Source organism: Protopterus annectens, chromosome 7.part0, assembly GCF_019279795.1.
Source record: "Protopterus annectens isolate FY-2018-M chromosome 7.part0, PAN1.0, whole genome shotgun sequence".
NCBI classification, from domain to species: domain Eukaryota; kingdom Metazoa; phylum Chordata; order Ceratodontiformes; family Protopteridae; genus Protopterus; species Protopterus annectens.
Window position 1 is genome coordinate 1,523,308,487 of NC_056739.1, and position 16,889 is coordinate 1,523,325,375.

A 16,889-nucleotide genomic window follows, 5' to 3' on the forward strand; every position below is an offset into this window, starting at 1 on the left:
GCACCTTGAGTTGACTTTTTTGCTGTAAAGCACCCTTGAAATTTCATGAACACCTAATTGCACACAGGGCAACTAGATTGCGAAGTGACAAGCACTACCCTCAGAGTTGCAAACCAGATAATCCGGACTTTACTCAGTATTCTCAAAAGACCAGTGGGAATGGCTATGAATTTTCTCCCTATCTCGATTATCAGCTTAGTGGATATGGGTGTTCGCACAGGACTTAAATGTAACCTTCCTAAACCCCACAGACCTCCTTGATGAAGCACATGCCACAAAATGCCCTCAGCAGCCCCAAATGTGCTCTTTCAAAACAACAACCATATCAACACATACAGCCACATCTCATGGAGTGTCTACTTCTAAGTCCATAAGGCAACCACCACACAATCCCACATTCTGGTCATTGGAGATTTCATTGTGAGACACAATAGTATTTCTTTCACTTGGCTGAGTAAGGAGAAAACCAAGTTCATTTGCTTATCAGGGGCCAGGATCCAACATGTTATGCATGCACTAATTGTACCACAAGTATCTTTATGACTCAGTCATAATACATGCAGGTGTAAAAGACTCAAGACGTACCTCCCTATATGAAGGGAGAATGTGTCCCAGGCTGGTATGAGACACACATTGAGCAGCATGCTATCTTCTCCAAGGATGATGCTACAGTACAAACAGAAGATAACTAACTTTAATAATTGGTGTAGTTCCTGGAGTCACTCTAAGGAGTTGCAATAGTTGTTAGCGTGGAAGGAGATGATCAGGAGGCCATGCTGCTTTGCCAGGGAAGGTCTCCACCTCTCACTTCTAGGCTATTGAATTTTAGTTAAAGCATTGTCCTCCCCCATAGTGCCTTTTTTTAGGGAATGCCAAACTGAAAATATTTTTGACATAGCAAATCAAACTAAGGAAATGTAAAGGTGTTGCACTCAGTGCTAGGAGTCTAAAGAAGAAACTCCACTTCATACAAGCTCACCTTACCCCACCCTAGAGAATGCTGACAACTGTGTGGTCACTGAGACATGTTTTAAAGGTCAGGAGAGCACCCCAGCAGTGCAAGGCTAAAATGCTTTCCACACATTTGAACCAGCTACTACACAGCCAGGGACTAAAAGAGATGTCGCAACTTACATCAAAAATAAATATACCTCAAGATTGGTCAAATAGGACAGTGCACTTCAGCTTCTCCATGTTCAGATCAAAACAGACAAAACCCATACCACTTCCTTGCAAGCTATAGGTCCCCCTCTATGACCTAGGAAGCCCATAACACATATTTAAGCTTACTGGAAACACTCACCGTCCAACCCAATTACCCACTTTTAACTGGGAATCATATATGACATACAGTCACAGAGATTCCTGGATTATGTAGACACAAACTTCCTGGACTGGATTGTCACTACTCTAGTCAGGGGTGCAAACATTATGGATGTGGTACTCACTAATATGGGAGAGTGGTGCATACTGCCCGAGTCTAGTGTCCTCCCTGTTGAGGTCAAACCACAAAATGGTCTCCTTTGAGATAAAAATAAAACCTGAAACCACAGCTAATCCTGGAATGTTCAGGAACTGCTCTGTGGCTAACTTCCGTAGTGATAGCCTGGGAAAATTTCAAGTCCCCCTAAAAATTGCGAATATTGCTGCTAATGTGATCTGTTCACATAAACCATATACAAGCATATCAATAGCTGCGTAGAGTCATCTGTACCCACAAAAAATAAGTACAGAACTAACACAAAAAACAAGATATCTTACAGGAATTACACCATCAATAGGATGTATAATGGAAAGAAGAAAATCATGACAAAAATTAGGGGGTGTAGCACCTAGCAGGATAATAAGCACTGTCATCAAACTAAACAAACAACTTGGAGACAAATAAAGTCCATCAAAACCAAAGTTGTAGTAAAGCTGGCCTCCAAGGACAATGACAAGGCATTCTTTAGCTATGACTGCAACCTCAAAGTTAAGACAGAGTTGTGTTCAAAAGTCATTGTTAATTGAGCCATTTATACTGAGCCAGAAAATATAGTAAAGTTACTAGTAGACAAATTAAGCTCATAACTTCACCTCCTCCTCTCTCCCCACAGCCTTCTCTCAGGAAATGCCATCAAGTATAATTCCCCCTACTATCACTAGGGAACAGGTCCTCAATGTTCTCTCTAAGGCCAAGCTCACTGCATCGATATCCCCTTGACAATATCCAGGCTGCCTTCTAAATAGCATGAAACATGACCTATCATGCCTTCTGGAATTACTGTTTAACCATAACCTCCAAACAGGCTTCAAGCCTCACAAATGGAGAACAGCAACCACCGTCCCTCTGCACAAAGGAGGGCCATCCACAGGCCCTAGAAGCTCAGACCCATAAGTCTCACTAGTCTCATATGCAAAGCCGTGGAAAGAATTATTATGGAAATGATCAATAATGACACTGGAACCATTCCAGTTTGGTTTCGTCAGGGGCAGATTATGCCTACTCAACCTGGTAGAATTCTTTGAGAAGATTATTAAAGCAATGGATGAGGACAAAACACTTCACACTGCCTACCTTGACCTTGCCAAGGCATGTAACACAGTACCACACTTGCGCATTGTTGACAAACTCAAGAGGGTAGGCATAAACCCTTATGTCACCCAGTGGATAGCCAGCTGGCTCACAGACAAGACACACAAAGTTAGATTTGGAGAGTCCATCTCTACAGAGAGAGGAGTCACCAGCAAATTCCCTCAGTGATCAGTCATGGGACTGGTCCTTTTTGGCATCCACCTCTCTTAAGTAAAGACCAACATCAAGGGCCTCTGCTCGACCAGATTTGCAGATGTTTGCAAATTAGGAGCAGTCATAAAATCCCCCACTGATACTAAAGTTCTACATGAGGGCTGAGACAGATGATTAAGTAGTGTCAGAGCTATGGACTAAAACTAAAGAATATTATCCTTTGGGAAGTCAGTAACTGTCATATCAACAACGCACCTCTAAGACTTGACCCAGTAATCAGGGGTGTGGGGACACACACACACAGTAATCTAGCCTTTGTCCATCTTGTGTCTATGGTAGTGAGCAAATTATATTATATTGTGCAACTTATTAACAAAGGTATGGCATCTAGACCCAAGGAGGTCATTGTTCCATTGTATTTGGCATTCATCAGCCCTATCTTTGAGTACAATGTCCCCTTTGGTATGTACCTGACCAGGCACATTCAGCAATTCAAACATCCACAAGATTCTTCACTAAAAGAATACAGGGCATAAATAACATGTCCTATACAGATGGTCACAAAACCCTGTCACTGTATTCTGTCTCCTGCAGGCTGTAGAAAGGATATCTATGTCTGGTATACAAGGTATAATTGAATCCCCACTCTAAGGGACCACCTGCATGTCCACAAAACAAACAGCACCGTAATTACCCATTCTTTGCCTGTGATATAAATAGGACCTGCAGGAGAGATAGGTATTTATCCCAGAGACTACCCCCCTCTCTGGCATTGGCCACCCATCCACGTGAAGCAGAGTTCCTCCCTAACTCAATTCAAGTGTAACTTGGACGAGGAACAGGAAATTCATCCCTGGTTTGGCACTTATGTTTGTAATGGACACAGGCATGCAGTAAATATTTCATCTCCCAAGCTGCTGCTTACACTTACCAAAAGTACCAGAACATGTCAGGGATTTGGGATGCATGGTTAAGCTTAAAAAGTCCCTTGTGTCCATTAACCTAGTACACACTTATGAACCTATGATAAGACATCCTATAGTTAATTCATACAACCCTAGTATTGGTTCTGTTCTAATTAATATCCACACCTTTAGCACCATTCCCATTCAGCATTCTAAAATGTATAAATAGTTGAAAAAAATTCCTCCACAGGGCATAAAATGTAAAATAAAATAGTAACCTCTTCCCAGGATTTTTGTATAGTTGCAATACTTTTCTTGTCCTATTACTTCAACACATCATAAATGCCTGTCCAATCTAGTGACATCTTTCCTAACATTCGGAAATTCTTTCTCTCCAGACCATTACAAGCCCAACCATCTCGTCCTCCAAGTCTAAAAGGCTCATCACTAGCAAGACAGACTTTGCCATAAAATTTGTGTGAAACTTGAGAGTCAGTAGTTTCTTTTAGTCTTCCAACGCTATCCTTTTGTATCACCATGCATATTCAGTGCTTTCTGTATTATAGAACCTTACCTGTAAAACACCATACCTTTAATAATTACTAACAGACCTACAGTGGCATGAATCAGTTGGCTCAAACCTGTTACCATAGCACACAAATTTTATTCATGTTTAACTCCAGTCCTGGGATGAACAGCAATCTTACTTAAACTCTCAATTTTACTGATGCTTGGTATATATCTGAAGTGCTTTCCTTCTGTATGTGAGTATATTGCTTGTGTCTAGATATAGTCTTTTAGTAAATGTGGTACAATACTTCCCATCTTTGAAGGTATTTATGCCTTTTTATGTACATTTTATGAGTGGAACAGTAATTAGTGCTGTTGTGTCTCACTGCTTAGTCCTCTTGTTCAGTTCTCAGATGAGGTACCTTCTGTGCAGCTTGCTCATCCTCCTTGTATTTGTGCGAATCTTTGCTATGCCTGCTGGTTTCTTTCCACATCATAAAAATGGGCTATTGGTGAATTTCAGTCTATATTGCCTGTAGGTGTGCATGTCATGTGTGAGTTAGTAAGTATCCTAGAATGACTTGTGCCATTTGAGTTCTAGACTAAGTTCGAAATCCCCATGACCCTGGTCTGGATTAAGCAAGTTATTGGAGAATGGATGAATAAATGTACTTTTCTAAACATTTGTAACAAGGTCATGGCTGAAATAGGGCCCCTGTGGCCCAATGTAACAAGGTCATGGCTGAAATAGGGCCCCTGTGGCCCAATATACCTGCCTACATATTCAAATTCAAGCCATTGTGTTGTTATATTAGTTTTGCATTCTCTAGCACATCACACTGCTGCAACTTTGTCCTGGCACTAGAATGCAACAAGGAGCATGAACCCATTACTTTGTTTAAATAAGGAAAAATGTATTAATTGGTGCTCTCTTTACAGGGGTGGCCTTCTAGAGTCCTTAGAGGTGATCTGCTTCAGAGACAGAACCATGCAAGGACAGAGAGAAACCAAGCACAGCATTGTATTTGACATAAAACTTCCACAGATGACACTGGAGTCAGGTATTTATAACTTTCAGGGTGTCTCATTCTGCAAATGACATTTTCATATTCAACTAGTAGGAAGATTTGTCTAATATTAGAAGCTGCAGGGTTGTTTTTATGTGTCTACTGCTATTGCTGTTGCAACACAAAGCATATTAATAAAGATGGTGCTCCCTTCTGTTCTCAGTCTTTCCTGCCATCTAACTGGGTAAGTCATCTCCTTCAGCAGGGTTTGTACTTGCGGCTGTTCTGACCCTGCTGCTCTGCTGTGCAGTTTGTCATACACAAGATTCCTTTCCAGAACCGTATTTAAGCAAAACTGCTTTTCTATCATTTACAAAGCAAGTTTACTTGCGCACTCATTCCCGTCAAGTGCAGTACATTTATACTACATTTAAGTTCAGTTTCAAAACACTGTAGATTTGATCCACTTGTGGTTTGACAAGAATGCTAGTGTATGATTTAAAGATTCTAATGCAAGTCAGTGGCTTGCCCCCCCCCCCCCCCCGAATTATTTTGGTTTTGCACGGAACAGCTAAGCTGTGGATTATTGTGTTATATAAGATTTCATCCTATTTAAGAAAAAAAAGCTGTATAGCTGAAAGCTTGATTCAAAGATGGGTGAAATTAGTCACAGTACAGCAACATATTTTACAGCCCTCCTTCATTTACACCTATGCCATGATACATTTTGGGACAATTCAAAAGGTGAGTTATGTACACATCATTAAATGCTTTAGAAACAGCAATAAGGTACTGGGACATGGAAGATAGTAAAATAAAGTTTTCACTTCACATGGAACAATTTTATATTCATGAACTTTCAGACCAAAATTTGAAAGCCAGCAATGTCAATAAATGTTTGTTTAGATTTATTTATGTTTTTTAGGGGGAAAAAAAGATTTCGGAGGAGTTTAGAAAGTGCATCACTCAGACAGAAGTAAATTGAAGCTGGCATGTACAAGCTTAATGATCATACAGTACAATCAGTGGAAGAATGCATGTTTGTATTGGCAATGCAGTGTCTGTGATGCAACAGGTGCCATGCTCACCTTTGGTGCGGAAAGACCAGAATCTATTCCCACTACAGGTGACTGGATTGTTAACTCTGCAGTGCAGTTTTAAGGGGGTGCTTCATTCATGCATGTGTCGTCCTTAGGATAAAAGATAAGTAAAAAATAAATAAATAAAATATATTTGACAGTGCACTTCTTAAATTCCAAAATGCTTACTGTGTTGAGCTGGATGTTATTAAAAAGTGGTTAGGATTACGTTTAGTTTGTAGTATTACTTCATTTGCTGTAAAAGTGCTTCTTTACAGAGAAAACTGGCACAGTCAGCAATCTAAGGATGTAGCCACTGATACAGTAGGTGTCGCTTAGATGCATCTTAATTTTTATTTGTTGATGCTTCATTTTGTCTTTATTTCAAGCAGACAGAAAGGGGACAGCATTTCCTAAATTTATTCTGTCTCTCACATTCCACTTGGTTCAATATCTTGACTCATGTTCAAATGTTAAAGTCACAAACAGGGGTCTAGATTTTTAACTGCTACATTGAAATGTTGTCCCTCATTTTGCTTCTTAACAGTTTAGATCTTTCCTCTACTTCGCAATTTCTTATTACTTTTCTTAAAGTAAAATAGCTACAAAAAGTAAAGACAGGGAAAAAAAAGAAATGCACAACAGAGAGTACATGTTGATGTCCCTTCATATCACTGTTGCAGTATTGTTTATCTAAGGGATAGCCCAACATCTGGCCAGTACACCAAAGCCTTTAGTTCTTATGGGGTCATATGTCACATGTTTGCTCCCCATGCAAGGTGTAGGGCACAAAGGTGACATATAGATGCATGCTCTCAGAATTTCTTTGCCACCAGTTGAACGTCATTGTTGAAGTTGTATGCCAGTCTGAACACCCTTCTGCTTTGCTGGTTAACAAGCTGTATTTTCAGATAAGTACCCTGTTGGAGTTTCTTCTTTTTACTTTTTGTGATTATTGTGTTCATGTCATCCAGAAAGGGAAAAAGTCAGTGCAGGAGGCAGATTCCTCATAAGGACCATCACAACCAGTGTCTCTTCAGTCAGGGTGTTTCCCATAAACATATTCAGTGCTCTAGCTGACGCATTTGTGGCTATGACCCTATGTAGTCATCTCTCCTCCTTGTCCATATACCTGTAGAACCAATGTCTTAAGTTTTAAGGTGCAATGGCGGAATCTTCCTATCCTGAGGGCCAGCTGTCTGCCCAGATCTGATCCAACTGCTGTCCAGCCTCCCCCAGATGTCTGTTTTGAGGCTGGTGAAAGCCCAGAAGACCATCCAGTGGTTGCATCGTATTTCTCTCCAGCTTCTTGCACGTTCTCAGAGGCTTTTCAAATGTCTGTACCTGACATTGAGGGGGAGACTCAGCTGATAATTTCTGAAGGACCAAGGGAGATTTCTCAGATCTTAGGAAGAAGATTCCTGGAACCATTATTGAGTCTCACCAGGGATAAGACCCTCCAAGATTGTTTAGTGTAGACTTACCACAGAAAAGAAACAAAAAACTAAACATATTTCCACTGTTGTTAAGAATTCCCAACATGAATGGCAGGATTTCACTAGAGGTTTATTTACTGCTTTGATGTCCTTGAAGCCTCCTCAACTGGTATCTGTGCCAGTTTCTCCCTGGCTACCACTCCACTCAAGAGGCCTAGGGAACTGGATTCTTCAGATGAGGACCTGGACTCAGCAAAAGAATCTTTGGCTTACTCTTCCCAAATCCCATCCCCCTTGGACTACAGTTCAGAGGTGCAGGACTCCATAAGTCCAGAATCCCCCCCAGGAACTCTTCTTTGGGGATACTATTGTTCTTATGATGAATTATTTTAAGTGGAATTGATCTCAAGTCTCTGAAATTCAGAAAAGATATTATAAGTGCCTGCAGATGGAGTTTCCTAAGTATCTGCTCTTCCTGTTATTCTGGCTACTCTTTTGGATACTTTCTCAACAACATCTGTAGCCCCTGATTCTTAGCTCCCTGTACCTAAGAAGTCAGATAGATTTTATAAAGTGCCTGAGAGTGAAAATTTCTTTGTAAATGTCCTTCTGTTGACTCTTCTGCATCACCAGTCTTCTGTGACAAGCTGTCCAAGTTATTGCCCTCTACCAAGCTGTTGCCTTCTAATAAGGATAGTAAGGCTGTCCTTTAGGGCCATCAACTACCAGACTCGTATGACTAGGTATGTTTTGTCCCTCCTTTTTCAGTTTTCTAAGGTTGTATCTGACATTTCTGACCTCGAGGGGAATACTTTGGCCCTTTCCCTGCTGGTCTTTTCTTTTCACTTTGCCCACCACTCAGTCAAATGCAGCTAAGGTGCAGGTGATGCCTCTACCAGGGCCACTGCCTTTGGTTCAGGTATGAGACATTATTATTAGCCTTTGTCCTCAGGATTTGCCTGATGACATTAAGGCCAAACTTTTGGATGCTTCTTTGGATAATAAAAATCAGTTTTGATCTGCTGCAGCTGAACTTTTGAAGTGTCTCCAGGACAAAGTTAAAACCTTGCAGGAGATGAAACATTTGTATTTCTCATATTCCTAAATTTCAGTGGAATTATCCCTCTAAGTCTGCTTTTGTTCGTAGGCAATCTCTCCCTCCTCCTAAGGACAAAAAGGGTTCTAGGCATGTGCCTCCTGTCAAGTCTGTCAGACTTCTGCCACCAAGAAACTTGCCTTCAAGGACAAGCCAGATTCCATTTGAGAGTTTGCTTCCTCCTGCCCTCAGCCAGGTTCCTTTGTCCCTTCGTCTGTCCTGGCCTCTTCTGAATTGGCTGCAAATCATTTCAGACTCTTGAGTTCTTTCCGTTATTCAGGAGGGATATTTCACGCTTTGGAAGTCCCTTCCTTCCTTTTTAGGCATTCTTTAGCCTCTTTTCGTAGAGGTTCTTCATTCTGTCTGGGCTCAGGGTACCACTCAAGCAGTGCCTCCTGCCCAACTAGGGAAGGAGTTTTATTCCAGCATGGTTTTTGGTTCCACATAAGGAGGGACATGGAGACCAATTCTAGATCTTTCCATGCTGAACACCTTCCTCAAGATTCCTTCCTTTCAGTTGTTATCTCGGCAGACATTATTTCCTCTTCTTCTACCCCAGGCCTTTTGTGGTATCTCTGGATCTCAAGGATGCCTATCTTTACATCACCATCCATTCCCTCTGTAGGAAATGTTTGCTTCTTGTCTCTTCCTTGCATTTTCAGTTCTCTATTTTGCCCTTTGGCCTCTGGATTGCCCCAAAGATATTCATCAAATGCTTCACCCCTGTCATTGTTTTTTTTTACAGCATTCAAGGAATTCAGATCTTTCCCTATCTAGATGATCTACTTAGTGAAGCTCCTTCCCCCAAATCTCTGGTTCAAGATCTCATGTTTACTACCTCCATGCTACAGAGTTTGGAGTTTACCATAAATTCCAGAAATCAGTTCTGATACCTTCCCAGGATGATATTTTCCTTGGCTGCAGACTTCAGACAGTTCCCATGCTGGCATCACTGCCTGCCCTCAAGGCTCTGTCTCTTATTGCCTTTTTCCAAGACCTCCTTCCTGTGGTATCTGTCACTACCAGGGAATTTCTCAGGGTTCTCAGGTTCATGGCTTCCACCATTCATGTGCTCACTTTTGCCAGGCTTCATATGTGGAAGTTTCAGTGGTAACTCATTGCCATCCTCTGGACTTCCCAGTACATTTCCTTCCATTCTCTGTCTCAAGCTCAAGCTGGATTCAGTAACTTTTACTCAACCCGAGGCTTTTTTTCAAGCTCCTGTTCCAACTCAGGAACTCTTTATGGATACCTCAGACAGCGGGTGGGTGCCTCCTTTGGCCTCATCAAGTTTAGGGTCTGTGGCCTTCTCATCAGGGGTCAGATCACATTAATATAAAGGAGATGTGGGCCTTGCTTCTGGCTTTTTGTCCCAGGCCCCTCAAAGTTTTCACAGAAACTTTTCACATCACCACAGTGATGTGATATGTCAACAAGCAAGGGGGCATGAGGTCCTGTCTTCTTTGCAGACTAGCTCTTCAGGTCTGGGATCTAGGTATCCAGTATCAGGTGCCTCTTCAGGCATTTTAATGTTCCCTTGGAGCACAGTCTAGTGGCAGACTTCTTGAGCAAACCCAGCAAACAAACTCACAAATGGATGCTTCACAGAGATGTGTTCCTGGACATTGTCCATCTGTGGGGAATTCATCAGGTAGATCTTTTTGCCTCTGCTCTGAACAGACAACTTTGTCTGTTTTGTTCTGAGTTACAAGTCCTCTGGTTTGGAAAGAAAACAACCCTGTCTTTTCCATGGAAGGGTATGTCCCTCCCCTTCATCTGTTGCTATGAGTCTTTCACAAGATCAGGGTGGACTCTTCCAAAATCTTGTTAGTGTCTCCCTTTTGACCCAGAATATTTTCTCCCTTCTTTCTCACTTGTCCAGGGGCAGTCACCACAAGTTACCTCACTGGGTGGATCTTCTCATACTTTTCAACTGACACCGTGGGTGATGGCATTTTGATCCCTTTCAGGAACCTGTTTTCTGAGGATGTACTTTGGGTTCTGCAGTTGGCCAGAAAACCCACTACCAGGAAATCATATATGTCCAAATGGAAGCGTTTTTCTGTCTGGTGCCTCTGTCACCATCAGGATCCCCTATCTGTGGAGGTTTCTGTGGTTCTGTCTTATTTGTGTGATCTGTTCCCTCCTGGGGTGGCATATTCTTCATTTAAAGCTCACCTGTCAGCAGTTTCTGCTTGTCTACCCTTGATTCCTCCTCTGGTCTCTAGGTTTGAGTCAAGCAATGTCTTAAAGGTGTCCTTCATATTAGGCCTTCCAGAAAGCCTGTTCCACCTTCCTGGGACCACAATTTTACTTGAAAAATTGACTCAGGCACCTTTTGAGCCTGCTTCTTTACCTTACTTACTACATTGTAATTGGAAGACTCTTCTTCTTTTGGCTCTCACTTCGGCCAGGAGAGTGTATGAACTTCAGGCTGTCATGGCAATCATCCTTTGTTAGTTTTTCACAGAGACACAGTGCTCTTTGTACTAATCCTTCTTTTATACCCAAGGTGGTCAATGAGCTTAACCCTTAATCAGTCTATTCATCTTTCTTCCTTTTTTCTTCTCTGAAGTCTGCCAGTGAGAAGGTTCTTCACACCTTAGGTTTACATAGACAGCTCCAATATTATTTGGTTAAAATTAAAGTTATTTGCAAATCTGAGCAGATTTTTTTTCTCTTTCTTACCAGTACTTTGGGTTTGGTTGTTTATAAACAAACCATCTTCTTGTGGATTTCTGAGACCATTCTTTTTGGTATTCTTTTCATGGAAATGTCTTTCCTTATTGGTAAAGATGCATTCTACTAGGGCAGTGGCTTCCTCTGGTGCTTTTTCAATGGTCTGGATACTAGTTCTATCCATACTGCTACTTGTCCTCTGTTCATACTTTCACTTAGCATTACAAGTTGGATGTTATTTCCTGGGCCAGATCAGGCTTTGCCAGGGCTGTCTTGCATGGGTTTGTAAAGGGCTCCTCTGTGCCTTCCTCCTCCCAGACTTTCTCTTGAGCACTTGTACTGTTCCTTAATAACTTAAGTAAGGAATGCTGCAACAGTGATCTTGAAGGGCATAGTACAGTTATGTGAAATCTTACCATGACAGTAGATGTCCTTCTCTTCACTGTTGCAGTATTCACTGCCTTCCTCCTACCCCCTCCGTTCCTTGCTCTTGCCCTGTACTTTTTTGCCCTTCTGGCTGAAGGGCTTATCTTCTCCTTCCTTTTCTCCTTCTGAATACACATATTCTCCTTGTCCCTAAGAGTATTCTGTTCCTCCTACGGCTTTTTCACTTCTGAGTGTGTGTGTGTCCATATGTCACCTTTATGTCCTCCTCTTTGCATGGGAAGCGGATGTGTGACATACAATGTCTATAAGAACTAAAGACTTTGGTATACCAGCCAGATGTTGGGCTATCTTTGGCAGGAGATCCCTTAGGTAAAGAATACTGCACCAGTGAAGAAAAGCACTGCTGTTATGGTAAGATTTTACACAACTGTACTGTCTTGGTGCTTGTCAGCACAGGTTAGCAGAAAACACTGACAACTTAAACTGCATAAAACACTTCACAGCATGTTCCTTTCAGACTGGTGACATTTATGGGAGAGTGAATGACGTAAGATTTTGATGTCATTACTGCAATTTCCAGATCAATAAAACCTATTAATTTTGGCTCAGGAGGATGTAATGACTTTAATTTTCCAGAGACAAACATACAGATGGTAAGTATGAAGAATGAAGGCACAGCATGTATAGAAGAGCCCAAGACTGCAGCTTTACTTACGGATAATTTAGCAGAAACTTAGTAAAAGAATGAGGAATGCAACAAATAAGGTAGATGACATGCCTATAAACATCTGCTTCTCCATTAAAGACTTTCTGTATTTGTTGAAAAAAAATATAGATTTTGTCAGAGCTGCAAGAAGTGAGGTTTTCATGAATATGGATCTAAACATACTTAGTGTACTGCATTGCCTTTAAAATTTATTTTCAAGGCCAGTTTGAAAGAATGCCTTATTCCTCCCAGTTGGCAAACTGACATAGTTCAATCCATCTTCAAAGACAAAGATGTTTAGGATAATCCTACTAACTGTAGATGGATATGTTTTTTTTTTTTTTTGCCCATTTCATTTAAGGTCATTGCTGTTTAAAGAGCTTATTAAAAGAATTGAATAATTAAGAAGGACATAACATTGATCAACATTTGTCTACAAATTAGAAGTCCATAGTAACTTATATTTTCTTGTCTTCTGTTATAATATTATTTATGCCATGGAATGTAATATGCAAACAGATGTTACTTTTTGTGATTGTTTTACCTGTCTTTGATAGATGGTATCACAGGTTACTGAGTAGAAAACTAGTACAGCTTGGTGTACTAGTCAATCTTGTCAACTGGATCGACACCTGGTTAAGTGGATGGGAATAGCAAGTTGATTATGAGGGCAGTGCTGGTAATATCTTGGAATACGAGTTTTGGGTACCACAAGGCTCTCTTTTTGGTCTCATTTATTACAATGCCATTTACACCAGATATCATCTTTTTTTGCGTGTGTGTGTGTGTGTGTGTGTGTGTGTGTGTGTGTGTGTGTGTGTGTGCGTGTGTGTGTGTGTGCGCGTGTGTGTGTGCGTGCGTGCGTGTGTTAAACAAGTATAAAATGATGAAGAAAAAAAGTTTATATAATCAAGTAATGTGCTGCTACAGAAACAGCATGATGATCAACATCAGCTGTAACTATTTAATTCACAAACCGCAATCAAACCTTCTAAATCTACCATTATGCTATGTGGGACCCTTAAGTCTAAAAGACAGTCACACTGTCAACATAACCGCCTCAAACCAGACCCATATACCTCAGCTGACCCCCTGTTGCTATGTTGGTGTTTATCTTGGTGCATCACTCAGTTTTTCGCAAAACACTTTATGTATATTTTGGATCAAGTCTTTACCCAACTGAAAGCATTCTATTCCATCCTGCAGCAAAATCCAAGTCTACCTTTGCTAAAGGATTACTAATCCTCAGATTAAAATATGGCCTCTTCTCAATAGCCCTTAACTCCGCTTACAACACACATCACAGTTAGTAAAATTTGTCACGTCATTAATCTCTCACCTTACAAAAAACACCCTGCACAACCTTAAAGAAAGCCAATTGACTCCTTTTGGCAATCAGAACCACCTTTTGCTCTTTTTAATTTTATTTATTGTTTATATTGTTTTACCAGGAAAGTCAGACTGAACAATATAACCCCTTTTCAGCAGATGCCTAGAGACAAAAAAAAAATTCTCTTTTCCCGCCTTTGCTGAAATAGATTAGTCCAGATTTCAGGTTTTGCTGAATTCCGGACTGTGGTATAGTTTCCTGTGTTGCCCATATCCTTACTTGGATAGGAAGTAACTTCTCTGTTCACCAGTGAGAGTGGGGAGCTTTGAGCAGCCTATCTGTCCCTGGAGGAGTGGTCTCAGCCCTGAAACTAGTAGCTTATTGGCCGTTTTTGGTCAATTCCTATCTCTTTCAGTTTCCCTGCTTTAAAACCCGCATTTGCGTGGTTTTGCACAATTTTGTGCATAGCGCAGAATCGGGCAGCGCCGCTTAAACGGGTTTAAAATATTCCCAGCTCCACAAAGTCTGCTCTTCACTTTTTCCCTTAGAACTGTTCTAAATCTCAAAGTAAGCACTCTATTTTCATTCTAAAGCCCTGCAGTTGCTCGTATAAGTAATCTTATAAGTAAACACTAATAAACTAAAGCACTACACCCTCTTATACTCCCTTTAAGTACTTGGCTCCCTATTGGTCCTTTTTGATCTGTCAAAAAGTAGTTCCTTATACTATTCTGGCATGTCCAAAAGTCAGTTTCGGGTTTACTCTCCAGTCCAGCTGGTGAATCTGGGAATCTTGAGGCAATGTTACAACTGCCTTATGTACACAGACCACCCTCTCCTCCTCCAAACAAGCTCAAATGTATGTCAGGGATGCAACTATATAGCCAAACTGGAGGCTGAGCTCTCTCAACCCAGTACTGGCGCAGTCAGTCAGGAGGAGAAGGTAACCACACACACCACAAATCCAGTCTCACATAGACCTATCGCAACAGCAAACCAAACACATAAACACACAAAAACATACTCGGAGGCTCTAAATAAAAATCTGCCCAAGCAGTAGAGACCTCCAAAGCAGACTCCCAAACAACTTCTACCCCACAACAATACCCACGTATCACATAGTTCACACAGTCAGTGTGCCACACAGTCACAGCCCTTAAGGCTAAACAACACACCTAATACACTTGTAATAGGTGACTCTATTGTCAGACACACTGACGTCCCACTCACCAGGCTGAACAAGGAGAAGGTCACTGTAAGCTGCCTGTCGGGTGCCAGGATCCGCCACATAACACAAGCACTCAGGTCACTCCAAAGCAAGTACAAATATGACTCCATCATTGTCTATGCTGGTGTGAATGACCTGAGATGTACCTCCCTGGACTACATGAAAAGAGACATAGAGGAGCTCTCTGATCATGTAGCCCAGGCCGGTATGACCCTGACCTTGAGTAGCATCTTACCCTCACCAAGAATGATGCCACAGTATGAAGACAAAGTGATTAATTTTAACAATTGGCTAAAGTATTGGTGGCATTCAAAGGGGATCCAGTGTCTGTCAGCCTGGGATGACATGCTCGACAAGCCACATTGCTTCGCTAGGGATGGCTTGCACCTGTCACCCCTGGGCTTTTGAATACTGGCTAAGGTTCTTGCCACCCCCATAGTGCCTTTTTTAGGCAAGGCTCAAAAGACAAACCCACCTCCATAGACAACACAAGGAAAAAGAAACTAAGGGTAATGCTGCTCAACCCCAGAAGTCTAAACCTCAAGATGCATGCACTCGAGGCTCTCCTCAGTATGGAGAATATCGATATCTGTGCAGTAACAGAAACCTGGTTCAAGGCTCCCGAGAGCACCCCAGCACTACCAGGTTATACCTCATACCATGCTTTACGACCTCAAAACTCGGACTGAACCACAAAAGGGGGGGGAGTATCCATAGTCATCAAAGATACCCACACCTCCAGGTTAGTGGCACTGCACGAAGCATCGGAGACCATCCATGTGCAACTAACAGTGGGCAAAACTGCCCTTCAGTTTGTAGCCTGCTACAGACCACCCTACCAAACTCAGGAACCCCACTCTGCTTTCTTGAGAACACTGAAGAATATGAAGGTCTCTCCAAACACCATCATATTGGGTGACTTCAACTACCCAAACATAGACTGAGAGCACTACTCAACCCCCAACACCCTCGCCCAAATTTATAAACTCACATGCTATGGAACTACTGGTCACCACTCCCACAAGAGGGGAAAACATATTGGACCTACCAACATGGGGACTCTATGTTCCATACCAGAGGTATACCCCTCATTGGTAAGATCTGACCATAAATTAATCTCACTGGACATTCATATCCCGTCCCCACCACCAGCCAAGGAAACCACGGTGAAGAACTTCTCAAAAGCAAACTTCACACTTCTCAAAACCGAAGTGGAATCCTTCAAAGCCCCCGGGCCAGTGGAAAATACGGCCCAAACCGCAGAATCCTTTACAAACGCATTCTATGGACACCTACAGGAATGCATGGATTGTGCTATCCCAAATAAAACCAAGACTCACTCCTCCAAAGGCAGGAGACCTGTCTGGTGGACCCCAGCCATAAATAAGCTATACAACAGAAGGAGGAAGCTACTACATGACAGAGCAAAATCCCAAAAAGGGAAGGCATTTCTGATCAGTACTAGCAAGAAACTACGATCCCTCATAAAATCATCTAAGGCCAGCTTCGAAAGAAAAATTGCACAAGACGCTAAAGATAATCACAAGGTCTTCTTTAGTTATGTCAGGTACCTGGGTGGCAACTCCCAGATATGCTCTGAGTTAGTGCAAAATGACAAAAAATACACTGAACCCACAGACATTGCCAACATCCTGGCAGACTGGTTCAGTGCAAACTTCTCCCCCCCAAAAGACCAAATGTCTATCCCAACAGAGTGTAGCCTCACTGACATCACAAATGCACAGGTGAGAACTGCCCTCTCCAAAGCAAAAAACACAGCATCAATGGGACCGGATGG

General features: G+C 41.8%; 1 protein-coding gene across 2 annotated transcripts in view; it reads left to right on the top strand.

Annotated features, from left to right (window-relative positions):
* ATG7 (autophagy related 7) overlaps positions 1-16,889 on the top strand; it is a 2,350,184-nt gene that overhangs the window by 1,055,693 nt on the left and 1,277,602 nt on the right. For both annotated transcript variants that reach the window (XM_044078060.1, XM_044078061.1), the window contains exon 9: positions 5,083-5,204. In XM_044078060.1, the coding sequence (XP_043933995.1) occupies positions 5,083-5,204 (122 nt within the window). The remainder of the gene's footprint in view (positions 1-5,082; positions 5,205-16,889) is intronic.